Here is a 23707-nt window from a genome sequence, read left to right on the forward strand (position 1 = left end):
ACACTGGAAAAGTATCAACTGGTTGATATACGAATAGCAACATTTTAAGAAAGATTCAAGACAATGTGAAAATGATTTATTTTCTCACCCAAATCCAGACCATGATTAAGTAACACTGACATTTCTTCAGCTGGCACAATTATTTGGTTAAAGTATTTTTTGTTTATACACATATCCATTCAAGTTTTAAAAAATTAAAGCTATGCAGGTAAACCTAGCATTCCAATTTCAGCTAATCCACTTGTATTATATGTCACAACTGTTTTATTAGCTAAATAGTAGTAAGAAAACATGAACCATGATAAGAATTATTTCATGAAACATTACCATTGGCATGACAGGGCTGACATAAATTGAAACTTCACTTCTCTGCAGGTTTGATGTATGTTTTATCACTTAATGTGAACTTGTATGTATACAACTTATCCAAAAGCAAAGTGAAGAAAACCTGAGTTATAAATAAAGCAGAAAAGTCTCAAACACTAACAGTGGTGTGTGAATAAGAAAAAACTAGTTAAAAGTTGAATAAACAAACCATTAACATGAATATTTATTTCCATTGCCAGTAAAACTTTTGTAGTAAATATTTATTAGAACAAACATTGTAATTAATTCACATTTCAGGCAATTTATATTCTCAAAAACAAGGTTCTTGTTTCTAGAGTTGAAGTTATTTTTGAAACATACAGGTTATCCCTAACTATATGGATAATAGTTTACTTTTATCAACTGAAGTTTTTTTAAAGTTCCAATCCTAATATTTCATACCAGGTTTAATTGCATTGTTATTAACCCCTTTTTCTTACAGCTTGGTGTTTTGATGTGTATTAGCTGATATTTTCCCTGCATTTTATTACCACAGTTACCAATAAAACCTTTAGAAACAAACTGCTTGTATGTAATGAAATGTAAAATGCTGGGTTCTTATTAGTACTTTTTATTTCATAGGCTTCTGTAGTTTTTTAAAAAATGTAAATAAGAGCAAAGAAACTGTTTTATGATTCAGATAATATATAGCTTTTGCTTTCTCCAAGGCCTCTGAAAATGGTTTTGACAAAATTATTGTAAGAATAAAGTATATCAACTGCCTACTCTAAAATTATAAAGAGGGTAGGGGAGTGGTGTCCCAGAACTCTGAATCTGTAGGAAAAAATACATAATGTATTCTTATTTATTATTCAACCTGCTTGCCACTAACAGGCATACACACATCAATTCTTGATATGCTGTGTCATTAATGTACTTATTTTCCTGAAATATGTTTAATTTTAAGATCATAATGTTTCTTTTCCCCTATGGGTCTACACTTTTGAGATACCCTTCTTAATACCAAGACAGTTTTGAAATTAAAACTGGTTAGTTCTGTGAATTTTCCATATGGGCATTTCTTATTCCCTTGCAACAATATTACATTTCTTACCTTAAAAGAAATAGTTGGTTTAGGATGTCTGGTTCAATAGAATATATTGATAAAAACAAATTTAGTTAAAACAATCCTTATTTAAAGTAATTATGATGACACCTTAAAAAATATTTATTCTACCAGATAATACAATTCATATGAAATCAATAATAAATCTATTATATTTTATTTTTTAAAGTTGCATCACACTTGATTCTAAATCCCAGTTGTGTTTTCTTAAGAGTATGACTGTTAATTCATGTTCTTTACAGGTATGCAGACTTTAAAAACTTGTGCAACTGTTGGAAAGAGATATCATTGGAACTTAAAAAGACTAGTCATATTAAGATAATTTGCAATGTGAGAAAAACTTGGGTATTCAACATTAAAAGACTTGTTCATCTTGATTACTTCAAGTCTAGATAGATATACTTTGAAAACTACTAAATGAACACAGCATAATTTACTGATTACCTCCTAAATGTCACTGTGTACCTCAAGCTTTGTAACAGGGAAAAACTTAACACAAAATAAAGATAACAAAAAAGTAAACCTCTAATATGTAACAGCATGAGAGCTTAATATAATCAAAGATGCACCTTTTTTAGACCCTCTGCTGTGTTAGAGATAAAAATGGAGTTAACAACACCCTCTGCTAAGGACAGAAGAGAGAAATATGTCAGTTAGTATAACCACAAGTAATGCTTTAGGTAACTGAAGCATGGCAAGGTCCACAAAATATATTACCCAGTGTTCCATTACATACCAAGCTGACAGTTTTGAAATTTTTCAGATGTCCATCTGGAATTGTGGTTCATCCTGGTTTTCTAAAAAATAGAAAAATTTGAATACTTGTATTTTACAGCTTCAAAAATTTAAAAAGCAACTGCTATATAAAATAAAACTTCAGAAAGTATTATATGTATATATTTGCACTGTACAAAAATTCAATGTATATATAAATATGTGCTAGGCAATTAGTGGTATTTTGCTAGTGGATTAATTAAGAGCTAAATCAGTCAGTAATAGTAAAAATAAGTTTCTGGAAGGTGCCAAAAACTAATTGCCTTAGCACTAGTCAGTGGTTCAAAATTAGTGAAAATGTCAGATATCCTAAACAGCTTTGTCGTAAGAAACATGTGGCAATGGAAACCCAACATGAGATCCTCATATCGCTAAAATTGAACAAATTTGAAGTAAAAAGATGTAAGGCTAAAATTCAACAGAGCATATATAACCCATTATATTGTTTGTATTTAATAACAAACATAACAGCAATGTTTTGATCACTTGGATAATTGGAATCAAAAACTGTAACACATACAAACTGATTATTTTCATGACACTAAACTGCATCATAAGTTTGGTGACTTGACTAGATTACATGAATCTAATCAATGTAAGCACTACTCATAGGTAATAAATTAAATTGCTAAATTATAATTATTTAAAAATCTAAAATAATTTCAATAACTTTATTCATCTAGGGTTTAATCTATAGAAACATTGTGCAACCTTAGTAATGTGGCCTCACATGACTTCTAAATCTCAAACTTTACAAATGTTATTTGGTAGTGATTTCAAAATATTTATACCTATAAAAAATAATAGTTCCTTCAATTTTGGGTTCCTAAAATTACAACAAGTTTTAAGCTTATCAGTAACTAATTTAAGTACTTCATGTATAATTATTGGTTCTTGTTTGCAGTTTATTGTTAACTTAACAAATGGAAAAAAAAAAAGTATATGATTCAACTTTTTATTTGAACCTCTACTTATTTCATTTCAACAGTACAGCATATGTCTTTCAAAGAACTTTCTGTTTGGTCATTTTACAAGATGACCATAAATTATGTATTAAGTTTACACATTTGCAATAATGTAATATCAAATAACAAAATGCACATTTAAGGACCCTTTAGGATTTAGTTTATTGTTTATTTTATAACAGACACCTATTGGGCTATCTGCTATGTTAACTGCAGGGAATCAGACCCAACATTATAGCATCATAAGTCTTGACTTATTTTTATCCAACTATGGGACAGAATTTATAGAATCACTAAATTGCATAACTTTAATTTAAGACACTTTAAGGAAGGAGTTTACCAGTTGATGCTAACCGAACATTTTGTAGCATTTTAAAAGTTTAAAAAAATGTGTATTCTAAAATTGGATTTTTAATGAAAACAAGATAAATAATTGTAGTTTTCCTATAGCGAAAAAAATCAAGTACAAAGATCAGCTACAGGGTAATATATTAAAACTCGCTAATAGTATCACTTATAGAGTCATTATATTAACGAGCAGTAGCTGTGAGAGACAACCTAGCAGGAGGATAGTATTCTTTACAGTTATAACTTGAAGAAAACTCAATTACTAGCTACAAACATCCATACATTTGCTTTTTTAAATTGTTTCCTCTTGCAAAAAACAAGATAAAATCTGAAGAGTATTATATGTATATATCCACACATACATCATAATAATTAAAACAAGAATTTCTGAATGAAATTGAAAGAACAGTATATGATAACGTGCGAGCCAAAGATTTATTTTATGCACCAGTGATGACCATTCAACTTAAACAAGTTGCCCAATGAACCTTTATTTGATCCTCTACTTAATCATTTTATTTCAACAATACAGTATATGTCTTTCAAAGATTTTTTCTGTTTGGTCCTTTTATAAGACAATCATAAATTATATAATAAATTTGCACATTTGCAATAAGATAAAATCAAAAGACAAAATGAACATTTAAACACCATCTCCCTGTAGGTTTTATTGTTCTACACTTTAAGACAAATGATTATTTCAGGTGAATGATTACACATCCTGAATAATACTCTCAAACAAGAGATCATAAAAAAAAAAGTGGGATTTCACCAGAAATAGAAACATTATGCTAAACTTTTTTTTTTTTTTAATTTTACTCTTGCAAATTTGTTTTTAATACTGGATATGTTTGCCAAACAAAATACTAAAAACAAGAAAAACCAAAACCTTATCTAATGCATGATATCATTATTCTTTTTCACTAAAGCAAGCTAAAATATAAATTATTATAGTTTTGAGGGTTATACAAGTGTAGTGGCTGGCAGAAAACAACTTGTAACCGAATAAACAAAAATTGTCTTCATAACTACCTCCTGTTGCTACTTTTTCAGGTCTTCCATTCTCCATGGGTTTGTTCTTCCCCATCTCAAGACTAGAAGTTACACCTGGTATGATTGGCAAGTTTTTGGGAGGTGTTTTTGCAATAGGAGAATTTCGTAACTGCATGAGAAATGCTCGTTCATATATGATTCGGGTACCTAAGATATACAAGTAGTGTAGCAATTTAGTCAAGACATTTCTTTAAATATCAATTCATAAAGTTTTGTTCTGCTGTAGTATAATTAATTTGGTAAACATTCTTTGTGCAGTGATGAAATGTGAACTGTATATTGGCACTAAAATGAAACAGTACAATTATAACATACTATTGGCAGTTGCAGTTTATTAATTATTAGAGTCTGTTTAGTGGTAAAGCTACTAAGGCTATCTGTTGTCGTCCTTAATTTTGAAATGTCAACCAAAAGGAAGGCAACTGGCTGGTAGCACCCACTGCTACTCTTTTTACAGACAAATAGTGTGATTGACCATCATATTATAATGCCTCCACAGCTAAAAGGAGAAGCATGTTCAGCACCAAGTTTTGATCCTGTGATACACAGATTGCATATTGAACAATAACCAGACTATATAAGCCAATTATTAGTAAAAAGTAACAATTTTAAAAGAAAATATAATTACATAAAATAAATTTCATTTATAACAGTACTGTATCAATCTTATTACTGACATAGTTTGTATTTGGTAATAGCTAAGACTTCTTTTAAAACTGATTATCACACGTTAAACAATTTTTTTTCATGAAATACTTATAAAAATGAGTTTTGGGCCTAATATTTGTTGCTAAAAAAATTTCATACTATTTCTAAAAATCTCAACATTTGTAACAAAAATATGTATTTGGAAGTTAACACGTTGTTCATAAAATACATATTTCTATAACAGTTTGACTTTTTCTTTGAACTTTATAGTTCTAACTATAGTTCAAATAATCCAGATTTTGGACAATTTTCCAGGTGACTCCTTCAGAATGCCTTGAAAAAATTCACATGTGCTCATCTACCCATATAATGAAACACTGCCACAGATTAGATCAATATCTCTAATAGTTTCTGATTTACAGCCTTGTAATATTTAAGAAATTTCTTTTTATTTTTGGCAAATTCATTTTCGGGCAACTTTGGCTGCTTAAAGCTGCAAGAGTAATGGTGGTAGAAAGCTGAAATTTGCTACACTGACTGAATTAGTCTCACAGAATTCAAAAAATGGTCTCAAACCAAGTTTATCTCTTTTACGATTTTCATAATGAGGCTGTAAAATCACCTGAAGGCCCAAAAGTGTAAAAAACATTGGTTTATTTAATAAGCCACAGCTCTAAGACTTAATATGATACAAAGCTGAATTTCATTTACAAATTTCCTATAGCATATCAGTTGATAAATCAGCAATTGTTGTAATTAAAAGTCTATTAGATCTCCTGTAAAAAAATGTAGTTGCAACTTTTTGTGATGTAGATAAAAATAGCCCTACCGCAGGCCACAGTTTGACCATGTCACCAGTTATTCAGCTTTATCAGATTTTTACCATATATTCTTACATCTCTGAATATGATCTAGAAAAAAAATCAGGATGGTGTTCAACCTACTTTTTGAGTTATAATTTTATAAAGTATCCTCTGACCATATGTTGTTTACTTGAAAAAAACTTCAATTCAGGTGTGTTACTGTGTGCAAATATATCCATACAATTTTGAAATAATTTATGAATCCCATTGAAACATTCTAATCAGCCTTTACCATATATTCTTACATCTCTGAAGATGATCTTCAAAAAAAATCAAGGTTGTGAAACATAATAAATTATCAAATTTGAAGTGTCTCTAATATGTACCATTGGGCAAAGGAGCACATTCAGGACATTCAGTTCATTCTTGTCAATCAGGAATCAGTCCTGCAGAACTGTGTAAACTTTCATCTATTTGAGCTCTATGAAAAATGCAAAACTGTGACAGGTATTAGGTCACATCATAGCTTTATTCTACCAACAAATTGTATATGAGAAGGCTATCAGATGATGATGTGTACACAGTTGTAACTGTTGGTAGTAGCAGTGAAAGTGATGCTGCAGCAGCTCAAATAGGGTCTAATGATAGCAATGACAATTATCAGCCAGGGAAATATGTAGCATGCATATACAATCATGAACAGTATGTGGGAAACATAAAAGATAGATCAGATGAACATTCCGATGTGTTGGTGTCATTTATGAAAAAATCAAGAAACGAACTGTTCTCTTGGCCTGCAAGGTCACATAAAGATGAAAGCGGGATTCCTTTCCAACATATTCTTTGTCCGATAAGTGCACTACCGTGCAAAGCAGTTGAGCTCACCACTATGTTCTAGGTCAAAGTGATCTCAACATAATCAAACTCGAATTTCAGAAATGTATTCAAGCTGTGTGAACAAAGCAATGTTTATTTGATTTTGTTAAAGCTAATTTATTGCCAAAGCAGTTTTTGAAACATTTCATTGTCACGATTATTGCAGTTTGGTGTGACTGTAATCTTTTTCAGTTATCCCCTGTTGTAGCACTGTGCTTTATGTGTCTGATTTACCTTTGTATTTATTATATTATGAATCTTAAATTCAGCCATATCTGCATAACTGTAATGCATACACAATATATTGCATTGCCACGTGATCTAACTAGTTATGCCAATAAACTTGTTCAGAAATGAATTAATTCTTTCTTGTTTCTTACAACTTCATTATTTAACATTGTGAAAGGCTGGTTAGAATATTTCAGTGGGATTCATAAAATTCTGACAGGTATTATTCAAAATTGTATGGATATATTTGCACACAATAATACACCTGAATTGAAGTTGTTTTTTTCAAGTAAACAACGTATAGTCAGAGGATACTTTAAAACATTATAACTCCAAAAGTAGGTTGAACACCATCCTGATTTTTTTTTGTAGATCATATTCAGAGATGTAAGAATATATGGTAGATATCTGAAAAGGCTGAATAACTGGTGACATGGTCAAACTGTGGCCTGAAGTAGGGCTATTTTTAGCTAAATCATAAAAAGTTGCATGCAACTACATTATTTTCCAGGAGATCTAATACACTTTAAATTACAACAATTGCTGATTTATCAACTGATATGTTATAGGAAACTTGTAAATGAAATTCAGCTTTGCATCATATTAAATCTTAGAGCTATGGCTTATTAAATAAACCAATGTTTTTTACAATTTTGGGTTTTCAGGTGATTTTACAGCCTCACCATGAAAATTCTAAAAAAGATAAACTTGGTTTGAGACCGTTTGTGAATTCTATGAGATTAATTCAGTCAGTGTAGCAAATTTCAGCCTTCTACCACCATTACCCTTGCAGTTTTAAGCAGCCAAAGTTGCCCGAAAATGAATTCGTCAACAATAATAAAATTAAAAATTTACAGGGCCGTAAATCAGAAACTATTAGAGATAATGATCTAATCTTTGGCTATTTTTCATTATATGGGTAGATGAGCACATGTGAATTTTTTCAAGGCATTCTGTGAGGGTCACCTGCAGCCTCCCGGATGATTTGACATGGAATGACCCACTATTCATCTTGCAAATCTAAAATCCTGTCTTACTAATTCAGTTTTTAACAGAATTATTTTGGTTAACTGTATTTCTATTTTTAATATTACAGACAGAAGAATAAAACTATTTTGCAATGGTAACTTATAACACTACTGCAAAAGTCAGTTTGTGGTTTTCTATATCGTAAACTTATATTACACATAATCCTCAGAAAGTAACATTATAGAAGTAGGTCAATAACAATCGATACACATGATGCCACGTGCCTCTCAGCTCGTCATGACTATGATTTAATTATTAGCTGACAATGAATTATAAATTTATGTAACTGTTACAAACAGCAATGAATTAATCACAACTTCATGTTATACAAGAAAGGTAAACATAATTTGAATATTTAAAAAATACGAAGATTCAGTGATTTCGAAAAATTACGTCGCGTAACATAAAGAAAAAGTTACGTTTTGATGTACTAATCGATTACGACTCCAAACAACGTCACGTGCCTCGTACCATAATTGTTTTGAAAAAGTAGAAATTGTTAAGCTGTTCAAATGTTTATTAACAATTTTAACTTGTGTGACAGTTACTAAAATGGGATACACAACAAAAAACTTTAAATTTTAATATGTAAACTAGTTTAGCGTTTTCGAAGTAAAGGAAATAATACAACGTTACAAATAGTCATACCGCCTGGTGTTGTTGAGAAGATTGTGCCTCCAGGCGTTGAGCTGTAATCATTTGGGAGATGCGATGCGTCATTCAACAGGATACTTCTTGCTGGAATACCAAGTCTTTCATTATTCAATTGCTCTGGAGAATGTGCCGACATTTTCTGTATTGCTTATAAAAGATAAAAAAAAAGAAGTAGAACAGTACTATTCACTTTTGCCTTTCGCTTCTTTTTGGTCTCTCCTATCATTCGATACCACTTTCAGCTCAATCTATTCTTGCACCGACAGATGGCGTCTTTTTGAAAGCGATAGGGAATGGTGATGTAGCTGTAGATATAAACGAGTTCAAAAGCAAAACAACTACGCAGTTCACTCAATCACCTGTTTCAGGAAAGAAAAGAAAAAATGTTATTGCTACTTCGCGTGAAAATAAAAAAATAGTACATATATATATGAAGACTAATTTTGAAATAGCTTTTTCAAAATAAGTAAACTAACTAACTAAACACAGCATAAGTATACCTATGGAAACTTTAATCTGATGTTTAGTTCAAACTTACGAATGAAATTTAATAATAAAATAACCAACTAAAACGAATTAAATTAACTTTAGCCCACATTTCAGATACAACTGTCAATGTATATTCTATTAGGGGCAACTTATTCACTTGTCAAGAGAGTTGCGAGTATTTTCGTATATGAGATAAACCATTGGTTTGGTCTCCCGCTGGTACAGCGGTAAGTCTTCGGATTTACAACGCTAAAATCAAGGGTTGAATTTCTCTCGGTGAACTATAAGAAAACAAACACACACCATTGACTTAACGAGAAGGAAGTCGTTGTTTTTCAACACAAAACTACATACTGAGCTATCTGCATTCTGTTCACCGTGGGGACTCGATTCTTGGATTTTAGTATGTAAGCTTACCTTTGAACCACAGAAGCATCGATGATATCTCTTTGGCATTTGAAATATATTATTCGTAAACTATCTGTAAGTATAACTGCTTTAATGCTCTAACTAAAATTTCAGTTATTTGCTCACAGGGCATATAATGCATAAAAAAACAAAAAAGAAATGTTAATGAAAATACAACAGGTGTTGCAGTTAATGCCATTAGTTGCTGTTAAAATTCCCTATGTGTTTGTGAGAAAAAACAAACACAACAACAACGTATGTATGGTAAAAGAGTAGCCCAAGAGTTGGCCGTGGGTGGTGATGACAAGCTGCCTTCCCTCTAGTCTTACAATGCTAAATTAGGGACGGCTAGCGCAGATATCCATCGTGTAACTTTGCGCGAAATTCGAAAACAAATAAACATTAAAATATTAAACTGTCTACGCTAACCGTCCATAATTTTGAAATGACAGATTAGAGGGAAGGCAGCTAGACAATAACACCAACTGCTGACCCTTAGGCAACTCTTTTACAAACGAAAAGTGGGACTGGCCATAATATTATAATGCTGAAAGGACAAGAATTTTCATGATTGTGAATCGAGTGCCATAACCATCCGGCAATGACGAACGATTTGATTTATGCAAAAACAAAGAAAGAGAGTTAAACTGGAGAATATTATTATTGAATGCCCCCAAGTAGCACAGCGATATGTCTGCGGACTCCCACCGCTATAAATCGGGTTTCGATACCCGTGGTGGGCAAAGCAAAGATAGACCATTGTGTAGTTATGTGCTTAATTCCAAAAAACCAAACAAATTACTACTGAATATTTGTGAGACTGTTCAAATAGTTGGTTGGATGGTCAGTTTCTTTGCTTTTGATTTCGCATAAAGCTACATGGGGCTATCTGCTCTACTCGTCTCTAATTAAGTAGTGTAAAACTAGAGGGAAGGCAGCTAGTCATTACAACCCACCGCCAACTCTTGAGCTACTCTTTTACTAACAAGTAGTGGTATTGATCGTCACATTACAACTGGAATGACAAGCATGTTTGGTGTGACGGTGATTCGAACCCGCAACTCTCCAATAACAAGTCGACCGCCCTAACCAAATGGCCATGCCGGGCCTAACCTAAACAATGGGGTATCCATCACGGGTATCGAAACCATGATTCTAGCGTTATAAGTCCGGAGACATACCGCCGTGTCACTGGGGGTACCACTGTAGTATAAAGTCCATTTTTCACAATTTATTATTATTGTACGTTCAGCTTCTGATTAAAGTATCATGGAATTCATGAATTTGATTTTAGTATGGTCTGTATTGAATTTTTCCTTGGAAAAGGTATGAACTATTTTGTTATTATTATGAGATATTTACTTTTATACATTTATTCTATTATCTACGTTTGTTTCGGTTTGATGCATGATACGTACAGTCATGTGAAAAATTTAGGACACCCTATGAAAGCCTGTTTATTTTGTAACATTTTTGGATATATAAATATTTAATCTCAATTTCAACAATACTGAGAGATTATAGGAATATAACTAAACAATTAAAACTGAAGAAAATACTTTTCAAGATCTTCTGTAAATGTAATTCTACAAAAATGCCTATTCTAACTGAGGAAAAAGTTAGGACACCCTAACCCCTAATAGCTAGTGTTTTACCCCCTTTGACTGAAATAACTGCAGTGAGACGCCTCTTGTAGCCATCTACCAGTCTCTGACATCGGTCTGAAAAAAGTTTGCCCCACTACTCGTGCAGAATTTTTTCAGCTGTGAGATGTTTGAGGGGTTTCCTGCATGTACAGCCCGTTTCAAGTCACCCCACAGCATCTCAATGGGATTAAGATCTGGGCTTTGACTCGGCCATTCCAGGACTTTCCATTTCTTAGTTTTCGGCCCATCCTTGGTGGATTTAATGGTATGTTTTGGGTCATTGTCGTGTTGCAGGGTCCAGTTTCGTTTCAGCTTTAATTTTCGTACAGATGGTCTCACATGATTCCCAAGCACCCTCTGATACACAGTAGAATTCATGGTGGATTCTATGATTGTGAGCTGTCCAGGTCCTGCTGCAGCAAAGCAGCCCCAAACCATGACACTTCCACCTCCATGCTTCACAGTTGGTATGAGGTTCTTTTCCTGGAATGCTGTATTTGGTTTACGCCAAACATGTCCTCTGTCTGATGTCCAAATAATTCAGTTTTGGACTCATCTGTCCAAAGAACATTATTCCAGAAGTCCTGGTCTTTGTCTACATTATCTCTGGGAAACTTCGGTCTGGCTTTGATGTTTCTCTTAGAGAGCAAAGGTTTCCTCCTTGCACACCTCCCATGCAAGTTACATTTGTGCAGTCTCTTTCTGATTGTAGAGGCATGCACTTTCACATCATCAGTAGCCAGAGCCCGCTGTAGGTCCCGTGATGACATGTTAGGGTTTTTGGAGACTTCTTTTTGCATTTTGCGGTCTGCTCTCGGGGTGAACTTGCTTGTTCGACCAGACCTGGGCATGTTGGCAGTTGTTTTGAAAACCTCCATTTGTTGACTATTTTCCGGACAGTGGGAGGCTGATTTCAAATTGTTTTAGGGTCTTTATAAATCCCTTACCAGACTCATAAGCGAATACAATTTTCTTTTTGAAGGCTTCAGACAGCTCTTTTGCTCTCATTTTGAATTTATTTACAACAAATAAAACAGGACATGAAATATATACAAGCGAAAAAAAAATATAAAGATATATGTGATGCGAGAATGGTCCCATTAAAATGCGGGAGGAAGAGGTCCAGAAACAAAACGGGGCTGCAAGGCCCCCGCACCTCCCCATTGTCCTCACTCAAGCCAGAAAGGCAGGGAAGACTGGGGAAGTCCAAGATACTCAGAAACGAGCTAGGTGACGGCAGCTCGTCCAACATCGGGGTCTACGCCTCGGGGAAGGGGGACGGAACAACCACCATTCCCAGAGGCAGCGCTGAGGGTCCCTCAGAACCACCTGCTGCAGCATCACTAGCAGGAGAAGCCTGAGGCTCCACGGAGTCCTCAACCACCCCCACTGACCCATCCCAAACAGGGGGGGGGCAGGTCCTTCCTCAGAGGGACCCTCCGCAACAATTACAGGGAGGGTGAGATCGCTGGCACCCAAACAGCTCCCAACCCTCACACCACCCGACAGGGAGGTCTGTGCCCCCACGGTGACAGGAGACGCCCCAGGGGCACCCGGTCCGTCCAGAACCCCCACAGGGGCCCCAACAAACCAGGGGTCGAAGGATGGGCCGTAGCCTCCTCAGAGGCCCCCACCCGAACAGAACCCGAATCGCCACCCTCCACCTCAGAGGACGCAGCCTTCACTTCTAGGGCGGGCGAGATATGACCCCCTCAGAGGACCGAGGCACCCTCTTCCCTGACATTGTAGGCGCCGGGACAGGCGCTCCCTGAGGGACCCTACCCACGGCCGCCGCGGGAAGACGAACGGCCGCCCCGCCTTCTTAGCCCTGGTCTTCTTGGGCCACGAAACCGTCGGCGGCCCCGCAGTCACCGAGGCATACGTCGCCACACACCTCGGGCAACGCGAGGGCGTGTGGCCACCACTACAAATATTACAAGTTATATCACATGTATCATCAACATGTTCATATGCCCGACATATCCCTCACCGCGTGTCTAGCATTCTGCCAACAGGTGGCCCTCCAAGCCACAGCGGGGACACAGACGACGCATGCCCGGGTAATTACACTTTACCAGGAAACCGTTGATGAGAATGAAGTTTGGGACCGGCGTTCGCATGTCCATGCAGACACGCCGGTTCCCAGTGCAGATATTCGGGCGCGACTGTTGCACCTCATGTTCAATATGGCGGACCGTACCATAGCCGATAACATGTCCTTGACGACGTCATGGGACATTTCAAATGGGGCCGACCAGAGGGTGATCAACTTTTGCCCGGCTGGCTCCACAGGCACACTCTGGCCCCCAAGGGAAAGTCTCCCCGGTCCAGTAGGCGACGGGCATGAGCGGCCGACGCCAGCGTCGCCACAAGTGTTCAAAGCGTCTATTACCGCCGAGAGTAGCGAGGCCACGGGCACCACAAAGCGGATGGCCATATCGATCTACGCTAGGCTGTTCACACACATACACACGAAACGGCTGCTAAACACACGGCTAAGATTTACAGAGAGAGCCGGACACGATACAGCACACGGTCAAAGACAATACAAAAACCCGTGGCGGGCACGGGAATTTCGGCGCCACAATGCACTCAAAAGCACAGCGAATCGAAGTGGAGCACACTCGCACAGGCAGGAGCACACCAAATTAAATGTCTGAGGTGTAAATAGGGCAAGCCTCATTCACAATGCTAGGGACGGCTAGCACAGATAGCCCTCGAGTAGCTTTGTGCGAAATTCCAAAAAAACAAACAAAGCCTATCTGTAATCTACCCACCACGGGTATTGAATTTCGATTTTTAGCATCGTAAACCTGAGACCTACATCTGAAAGAAAATTAGGGCTAAATCAAAGGTATTTCTTATTTTGTTAAAACAAAATAGGTAAAAGAATGTTTTCATCCCCCATTTCACTGAATTGTATTTAAATCTATTTTATTAGTTTTTCTTGTAGTCTTTATTTATAGCATTTTTTTATTTAACCCTCTAATTTGATATGACCTTTTGACATCATTTACTTTCTCAGATTATTTTGCTATTTTTTTCAAAATAACTAATAATTGGATAACTGTAAAAAGAAAAAAAAAAGTATTGTTCAACCTATTAGATAAGTTACCACAGGAAGAGACGCAAATGAACGGTGTTTAAGAAATACAGCAAATTTAGGCGAAGGACAACGTAAGCCCAAAAAGTGTAAAACCAATTTAGTTTTGACAGTAGTATTCCTATCAAGATAGGCATACATACATATACTAAAGCTAGGACGTAGCACTTATAACGCAACTATTTCTGCTCATATTTATATCTTCCCTATAAGTGTTATCGAAGCTTTGTCTCGTTATGGATGTTCAAACAACATGATGTGATATTATACAAGGGTGGAAACCAAGTCATGTACTAAAGTGAAGGAATATCATAAAATAAACAAGACATGGATAATATGTTCAAAAGAGATAATAGTTACTTAACAAACAACAACCTACACTTTGTGGTGGACAGAAACATTCTCAGAAATCAGAAAGAGCGTTATTTTCAGGCGAGACTTCTCTGATTGGTGCGGATTTCCCAAAGTAATTGATAGATGGCCTAGTATAAAAATACAACATGACATGTTTTAGTATTTCCCAAATAAATACATCATGTTATTATTACCTTTTCATTACTGTGTGGTATAAGTAACTGTAAATAATAGTGTGTTAGTAGTATGTACCCAATATTGTTGTGACTTTGTTCTTGTCTTACTCCTGCATTCTTATTCTGTTGAGTAGCGGATAGTGAAATATTTAAAACGACAATTTTGAAACAGTTTTATTCCACACAGTAAACTTAATGTTACTGTGAAGTTTATTCATGAAGTAACAAATAAACCTCCTTGGTCTTTTAATTAAAGTCAGTAAAACTTTTTATCAACAAATCGTTTGTGACAAACCGACTTGAAATTAGCTAGAGATTCATTAAGTCTTTGTTTTTCAGGACTGGAAAAGCATAGTAAATGCTTATCTGATGGTCCAAGGTCAGAGCCCGTGATATGTTACTGAACACGCTTTGCACCCTCACCTACGTAACTTTATTAAAGTGACTGTCATTTCTACAAGTTGGTTTAGAATAGTCGTATAGACAGGCAATGGTTGCAACTGATTGGTTGACCGCTCTTTAAATAAAAGTTCGAAAATAACTATGGCTATGCTTATACTTTAATATTTCTAACGTACCTATTTATCTTATGTGCCGCATGAGTTTCTATTTATGTTGAAATTAATTATCGACACTGGTTTATATATTGACACAAAAAATGTTAGATAACGATTTACCTACTGAACTACTGCAGCTTCACCTACATAATCATTGGAGTACTAAATATGAAATCAAGCTATTTAATAAATTCCTTGAAAAGAAACTTTTGTAACTGATTAATACAGGATTGATCTTTAGAAACAATACCTGAATGCTTAACCCTGTGGTTCAGTGTATTGGTATATAAAGATTCAATGTCCAACCTGGCACACAACACATTTACTCTTTTTTTTACTTTTTGCCAGATAGTACAAGTTCAAAGCTTTATTTATTTTTACATTTGTTGCTGACTAGCACCTTAAGAAACGGATTTATATATTTAGCTTAACAATATTTGCAGGGATTGTAATAAAGCAGAACATCGAAACGTATTTTCTTGACTGCATCCTAATCTGATACAACATATCTTTTATATTTTTATTTAGTAAGATATATTATTTTAATGTATTTCATTTATACAAGTTATGTCCGAGAAATCAAAATTATTGTGAAAACTATACAAATAATGACATTTATGACATAAACATAATTCATGACTAGTTTGATTTAGGTCCTAACTGTTGTTGTATATGAAACAAGTGGTTGCCAATCAACTATTAAGCTATTAAGAGGAAGGTTATGTTATTAAATAACTAATCTAAGGGTGAGTCAACACTACACAAACATTGAGTGCTGGCTATTAGAAAAAGTTGGTAACTTTTCGAACTACCCTTCAATTTTGCCCTGCAGGATATTTTTTTTTCAGATATTGGGAACCGCTGTGTTTGAGATTATTTCGAAAATTGTAGCTTCGAATAGATTGGGTATCACACAGAATAGAACTGTTACATTAAAGTTTCATTAGCAGCAACGAAATGCATGTTTCTGTCCTCGTTTTTATCAAGTATCTTCTGTATAAAGTTTTTTACTTCAATGTTTTCCAGTGTTGTTCCTTTTAAAACAAAAAGAAATCTGGCAGTTTTCAGTAGCAAAGAAACATGAATATTCTAAAGAATGGAAGTGTAAGTTTAGCTTTATATTATTTGTGTGAGGGTAATTTCTCTCTAACAATACATTGACCGAAATCTTACCAGTAGTTAATTGAACTGTTTTATCTTCAGAGACATAGTCATTTAGCTTGCTTTATTTTACACATATTGAAATATTATAAAATTGTTTAAGTTGCATATTCATACATAAGTAAATAAAATACAAAATACAGATTTGCACAACGGTGCATGTTTATCTTTTATTAGCATGATAATTTTACTTATATATATATATATATATACAAAAAACATCCAAAAATAAGATCAAAACAAAGTAAAATTAAACATTTCCTATCCACACTGTAGTCGCTTGGCTGAATGCACTGTAAAACCAAGAAAACATCAGAGAAGGACATCCAAACTAACCAACTGTTTTAAAGCAGTTTCTGATTAGTTCTTCATAGAAAGGAAAAATCTTACTTATAATTCTGCTTATATTGACTTGATTGATTAATGTTCTCAAACCACGAATTTCTAATTTACTCTGCTATTTACAAACATTTTTTTAAAGAACTTATGCGAATAAAATAACGGAAATTATGGCTAAATTCATCATTTCTTTACTTCTCTTTGTTTGAATATTGCACTTTTTGGCTTGAGATATTTGTTTAACACTCCTACGAAAAGACGTTTCTAGTCCTGATTTCTCCAAGCCCGTTCCCCTGGCTGTGGTTTCGCTAGATAGTAGATAGGGACAGTGGGAATCTCGTTAATCCATTCATTAATGGATTTAAATGGCAATTTCATTTAAATACAAAATTATTAGCCTAATATTAATAACCTTTCAAGTTGCTCTGGGGCCTATTAGGCCCCACTTCTCGTAGGAGTGTTAAGTACAAATATACCTAACAGGTTATGTGTGGTCTTTCCACCGCGGATATAGAAATCCAGCTTTTATCGTTAGAAACTTACAGACTTACCGCTGAAATACAGAATAAAGTTTGAGGCCGTATTCATTGTTTTTACTGCAAGCAGTTTTTACAGTAAAATCTCTTGTCGGTTGTTACTAGTCAGCGTGATTATATAAATATCGTTTACCACAGTAACATTATTCAAGAAAAGTACTCGCGACCTAAGAGTTTCCTATTAAATTAACTACGTTTTCAGATATATAGTATGAAAATAATAGTTACAAAATGCATCAAGATTTAGGTTCCAAATTTTTATATTCCCATATATTAACAGTTACATTCTTCTCCTGTTTGAGGTGCTCTATTCGGAGGGGTGGGTGAAGTAGGTCCAATAACGACAGGGTAAGGATCTAACAAGGGAATTTGTTTTTTGGAAAAACTATTTGGAAATTCACCAGGGCCTGTTGGGCGTAGAATAAATCCGTGCTGCAGTAAACACTGAATATCTGGGGCAATGTTCAACGGTCGAGTTGACGGATCGTAACGCATTAACGGTTTACCGTACCTGTTCACCAGTATCTTTTCGAAGTTCCAGCGGATGTCTCGGTTGTGAATGGGTTTGTAGAAAAGTCGTTCTGTACTCCGAAAGCTAGCAGTAGGAGATGGACAAAATGTCTGCCAGAGCAAACAATAAAGGAAAAAGTTGAATTGCATACAGAACAAAGTTATTCTAAGCTGTACATATTTACTAAAAGAGATCGTGACAGTTATACTAAATAAAAGAAAATCAATTATGTTAAAACTTCGTAGATCAGGTTTGAGTTTCGTGAAAAGCTGCCCGAGGGATATCTGTGCTAGCTATCCCTAATTTAGCAGTGTAGGATTAGAGAGAAGGCAGCTAGTCAACATCAACCACCGCCAACTCTTAGACCACTCTTTCATCAACGGATAGTGGGATTCGTTGTCACAGTATAAAGGGCAAGCATGTTTAGCGACGGAACTCGAACTTGAGGCCTGCAGATTGCAAGTCGAAAGCTCTATTCAGCAGCTCAGATAAGGTTTGTAAAACATTCCTTCATTATGTTTTCTATCAGCACACGCCGCACTAACTTAGTAGTTTACATACTTGTAATGAAAACATATTAGACATGAAGTTGAATTAGATAATATAGGTTGTTTATATACAGATGTTGGTTAGAAATCCTAATTTCAATAAGCATGTGAATATTTTCCAGTTATGGAACCTGCTTGTACACTCAGCAGACAAATTTCAACCATTAGTATGAGGCCTTGGAAGGATATGTTCGGCGCTGTGCTTCAGGCCCACTATCCACGCATTATGAATCTAGCACTCTAACCACCACGCCATGCTAGACCCACCCCAGTGATGATTTCTGATTAGTCAAGGGTAAGTCTATAAAATAATGTCAGCACGGATTTCAACCGTTTAAACCTGAAGTACAAAGCATAAGAGCGGAAGGACACTCTCGTGCTGTAAAAACGACCAAACACCGAGGCTACTTTGACAAACAACGAAAAACGGGAAAAAGCAAACGTAAAAGTTCGCTTAGGGTCCATTTTGGAAACCAGCAACAAAATCCACACAAAACTGAAAAAAAAGAAGCTGGGTCGCCGTATTAGTTGTTGTTTTGCTATTAAGCACAAAACTACACAAAGGGCTATCTGTGCTCTTCTTACTACTGGTATGACACGGTTTCTGTCTGCAGACATACTACTATGCCACTGGGGGGCCATCATATTAAAGACAATATACAAGTTACTCATTGATCGAGATAGTAATATTATGTATGTTGCGACGATACACTGGTCATGATGGCAAACTGTTGATACAAAAACTATTAACTCAGAAACAAAAGGAAGAAGGATGATAACCATTAATCACCTTTCTTCTAATAAAAATGATATATATTTGTGTGATGATAAAAAATACACCATCAATGATTTGTTTCACACGCTTACATATGGGATGAAACAATCCTTACAGTGAAATCAGGTTCACACTGTAATGTAGAACATTAATCCGACTGATGACACTGTCTTTCAATAATAATAATAAAACATACCTAACCACATTGTAAGAAATCTTTCAAAATGCTTACTAAATCTAAGATGTCCAGCATAACCAAGTGGGTTAAGGCGTTCGATTCGTAATATGAGGGTCGCAGGCTCGAATCCCTGTCGCACCAGACATGCTCGCCCTTTCAGCCGTGGGGGCGTTATAAAGTGACGGTCAATCCCACTATTCGCTGGTAAAAGAGTACCACAGTATCTGTGCTAGCCGTCCCTAATTTAGCAGTGTAAGACTAGAGGGAAGGCAGCTAGTCATCACCACCCACCGCCAACTCTTGGGCTACTCTTTTACCAACGAATAATGGGATTGACCGTAACTTTATAACACCCCCACGGCTGAAAGGGCGAGCATGTTTGGCGCGACCGGGAGACAAATAAAGAGCGTTATTTAATAAATAATAGGTTAAATTGATGATCATTAAGTGATGAGAAAATAGTAATGGTGGACTGTAACGGCCTGTTGAAAATTTTGATTTCTGAACAACAGAGTGTTGATAAAAACGACATTCCGGGTGACTTTTATTGCCAGTTTTGGGGCTTGACGTCATCTGGTGGTTAGGGCGCTCGACTTTCAATTTGTGTGATACGAGTTCGAATCCCGTCACCGAACACGGTCGCTCTTTCAGACGTAGGGGCGTTATAATGTGACGCTTAATCCCACTATGCGTTGAGAAAAGAGTAGAGTCAAGAGTTGGAGATGGGTAATTGACTAGATAACTTCCCTCTAAATTAGGAACAGCTAGACGCAGATAGCCATCGACAATCTTTGTACGAAATTCAAAACCAAAATAATGAATTATCCCTCTTTAGTGGGTTTAATTACGTACTTTCTCACGTTATGCACATATATATGATAAGATAATATTAAACAAAAGCTTTTCCAAAGTTACAAGAATTACTATTCACAAAAATGTCACGTTGAACATATTTAAATGCGTCTCACCTTTAGGTATGCATAGAGTGGATGCTGGTTGTCTCCGTTGACGTTTATTTTGTTGAACATCACAAAATTCGGAGTAAAACCATTCCCTGGACGAACACCTTTCAGACCATTGATAATTTCTGTGCCATTAGCGCCTGGTTCTTGCTACGGACAGGATTCATTTTGAAATATACACTAAATGTCAGTATAGCTCTCTGATTTTAATATAGAAATCATTAATAATTTTCACAACTTGTACAAATAAAATGAAATTTGGAATATTCAGTGATCTCTTCATATATTTAACAAACTGAAACATACGCTTCCATAAAGACGGACAGTTTAAATGATTTTCATCATACAAATATTTGATATTATGATTTTATATTTCATTGTTGATAAAAATAAAGGAACCACGTAATATTCTATTTTAAAACTTGTAACTTTTAAGTAATAATATAAAAGATATATGTAAATATATACACACACAATATACAATATATGCAATAAATATATATATATATGCGCAAGCAAAATAATATTTATGATAAACAGAATTATCTATTAAAAATATTAACGCTACTTATATCTTCCTGTTTAAAACAAACGTTTCAAAAAGCATTCCCATTCGTTTATATAAAAAAAAAGGTACCTATCAACAAAACTGAATTTTATACCGTTAAGCGCATGGTACGATTGCTGAGCTGCGTTTGTGAATACAAAGATAAGTAACTCAATAAATATTATGTTTATATTAATAACAGCATGCTATTAATATCAAAAGTACATTGATTTACTGACTACTCAAAGAGAAAGAATGGGTGAATTTGTTGTGTTATGTCTGAATATTTTGACTAAGATGACACATCTTTTTTCAGGCTAATACTTTATAAATATGGAAATCTTAATCTGTTGTTTTTAAGGTACATTACATCACAACTTTCATCTTTCCTTAAGTTTGTAACGTACTTTTTTGGACAAAAAAGATATTTTAATGGAATAACCACAGCACCATTTCAGTTCAAACTGCTGAAAAACGTTTTAAGTTTTCCTGTGATGATATAATCACTCACCATAATTTAAAACCAGCACTAAACAATCTTAAATAAAGTTTGGAGAAGTCACTAGACAGTGAACGTTTATCATCATTTAAGTTATTCATTTTAAATACTCGTCATACAAGAAATTAAGACGTTTCTTCTGAGGATGTTTGATACAATGAACTTAATGTGAAAACTTTTACATCAATACAACGAATTGCATTTATTCAATTTATCCATAATCCCTTTGATATTAGTACAATGTTTATTGTAATACTATAATATTCTGCTAAAAAAAGAAAAGACAGAGAGAGAGAGAGAGAGAGGAAGTGTGTTATTCGGTTTGTATTTATATGTATTTTTCTACAAGCCTAACAGTCAAATAAAATAAAATAGCAATATACTAACCAGTCCAAACTGGTTACAAGGAAAGCCTAAAATTTCAAATTCTTCATTGCTAAACATTTTTTTGAGTGCATTCAGTTGAGGATAGTGCCAATTAAACCCTCAGTAGGTTGCCAGATTGACTATTAGTACTACCTTACCCCTGAAATGAGCCAAGGGGATATTGTCTCTTTGCAAAATGTCAGGTAAAGTGTAGTCATGAATAGAACTTTGTCCAGGATCCCTGTAACAGGCTCGGCTAATCAGTTTGTTTTCTTGGCCGAAACTGGCTGACGGGAACAGAACGAAGGTATTGGCCACTAGCCATATTACGTCCTTCCACCCCATTCTGATTAAGAAGAGGGCTATTTATTATGATAACTTTAAATCTAACCTGCTATCTTAGTGTGTTGAATTCGAATAGAACGAAGAAAAGTGACCAGTTTCATTCGCTTAAACCGAGTTTATATACAGACCAGTACAGCCTATCAAGAATTAATTGGTCACGGTTGACGAAATGTACTTTGGTAATGTCATAAAGCTACTTTTCTAGTTTTTACATTTTATGTAACGTTTTGATATGTAATAACTTTGTACCTCCAGCTGTATAAACGACGTAACATGACTCAACACTTTTGACGCTTCCACGAATGTATCACGTGACCATAGCCTCTCAAAGAACGGTTTGTTTGTTTGTTTTTGGAATTTCGCACAAAGCTTCTCGAGGGCTGTCTGTGCTAGCCGTCCCTAATTTAGCAGTGTAAGACTAGAGGGAAGGCAGCTAGTCATCACCACCCACCGCCAACTCTTTGGCTACTCTTTTACCAACGAATAGTGGGATTGACTGTCACATTATAACGCCCTCACGGCTGAAAGGGCGAGCATGTTTCGCGCGACGGGGATGCGAACCCGCGACCCTCAGATTACGAGTCGCACGCCTTAACACGCTTGGCCATGCCGGGCCCAGTAGAAAGGGAATCGTATTATTCACTTTAAAAATTTTGATCATAGTTTTAAGGTATATTTGACAGAAAAATATGTTATGAAACATTTGCCTTGAAAATAATGAAAAAAAAATGGGTAGAAAATTCTGATTGTTTTACCGCAAAGCTACAAAATAGATTTTCTGCGCTTTGCCTACTGTGGGAAATCGAACCTCAGATTGTTGCATTATAAGTCCTTAAACTCATTCCTGATCCATTGGGTAGAAAAAAAACACGAAGTAATTAATTTTTAAATTAATGGGGGATCTTTATTGTCATAATTTACTATTGTAAGCTACAAATATAATGACCCAAGTCGGTTAAGGCGTTCGACTCCTAATCCGAGGGTAGCGTGTTCGAATCCCCGTCGCACCAAACATGCTCTCCCTTTCAGCCGTGGGAGCGTTATAATGTGACGTTCAATCCCGCTATTCGTTGGTAAAAAAGTAGCCCAAGAGTTGGCGGTGGGTGGTGATGATTAGCTGCCTTCCCTCTAGTCTTACACTAATAAATCAAGGACGGCTAGCACAGATAGCCCTCGTGTAGCTTTGCGTGAAATTCAAGAAACAAACAAACAAAGACAAACTATGTTTGTGTGAATAGATGAGAGACGAGGTTGTAACTTTCAACTTCACTTTGAAGATTCAAAGAGAGAATCGAACTCTTGTCTTATAATGATTAACTACTCTATACCGTAAGTAGTCATAAAAAAAATCAACTATAGTATTTGTACTAAATATCGTACATAGAAATTGTTCTTTA

At 35.3% G+C, this 23707-nt stretch overlaps 1 protein-coding gene and 1 pseudogene across 2 annotated transcripts; both read right to left on the reverse strand.

Moving 5' to 3' along the window:
* Positions 1-54: 54 nt before the first annotated feature.
* Positions 55-9148, reverse strand: LOC143246285 (eukaryotic translation initiation factor 4E-binding protein 2-like). Its single transcript, XM_076492744.1, has 3 exons — positions 8805-9148; positions 4552-4719; positions 55-2229 (listed from the first exon to the last, which is right to left on the reverse strand). The coding sequence occupies exons 1-3, from the start codon at positions 8944-8946 to the stop codon at positions 2192-2194; spliced, it is 348 nt and encodes a 115-aa protein (XP_076348859.1). The 5' UTR covers positions 8947-9148; the 3' UTR covers positions 55-2191.
* Positions 9149-17463: 8315 nt separating this feature from the next.
* LOC143246286 (glutathione peroxidase-like) lies at positions 17464-22411 on the reverse strand (annotated as a pseudogene). The gene is made up of 3 exons (XR_013025901.1): positions 21987-22411; positions 20560-20703; positions 17464-18200 (listed from the first exon to the last, which is right to left on the reverse strand). The product of XR_013025901.1 is annotated as a glutathione peroxidase-like (transcript).
* Between the last annotated feature and the right edge of the window lie 1296 nt (positions 22412-23707).

Source organism: Tachypleus tridentatus, chromosome 3 (assembly GCF_004210375.1).
Source record: "Tachypleus tridentatus isolate NWPU-2018 chromosome 3, ASM421037v1, whole genome shotgun sequence".
NCBI lineage: Eukaryota > Metazoa > Arthropoda > Merostomata > Xiphosura > Limulidae > Tachypleus > Tachypleus tridentatus.

Excerpts from the sequence above, each read along its gene's own strand:
- LOC143246285 (XM_076492744.1), bottom strand. The coding sequence starts at position 8,946 with ATGTCGGCACATTCTCCAGAGCAATTGAATAATGAAAGACTTGGTATT. Across the intron at positions 4,720-8,804 it reads CTTCTCAACAACACCAGGCG|GTACCCGAATCATATATGAA; the intron begins GTATGACTATTT and ends TGTATATCTTAG. Across the intron at positions 2,230-4,551 it reads TGAAAAAGTAGCAACAGGAG|AAAACCAGGATGAACCACAA; the intron begins GTAGTTATGAAG and ends TCTATTTTTTAG.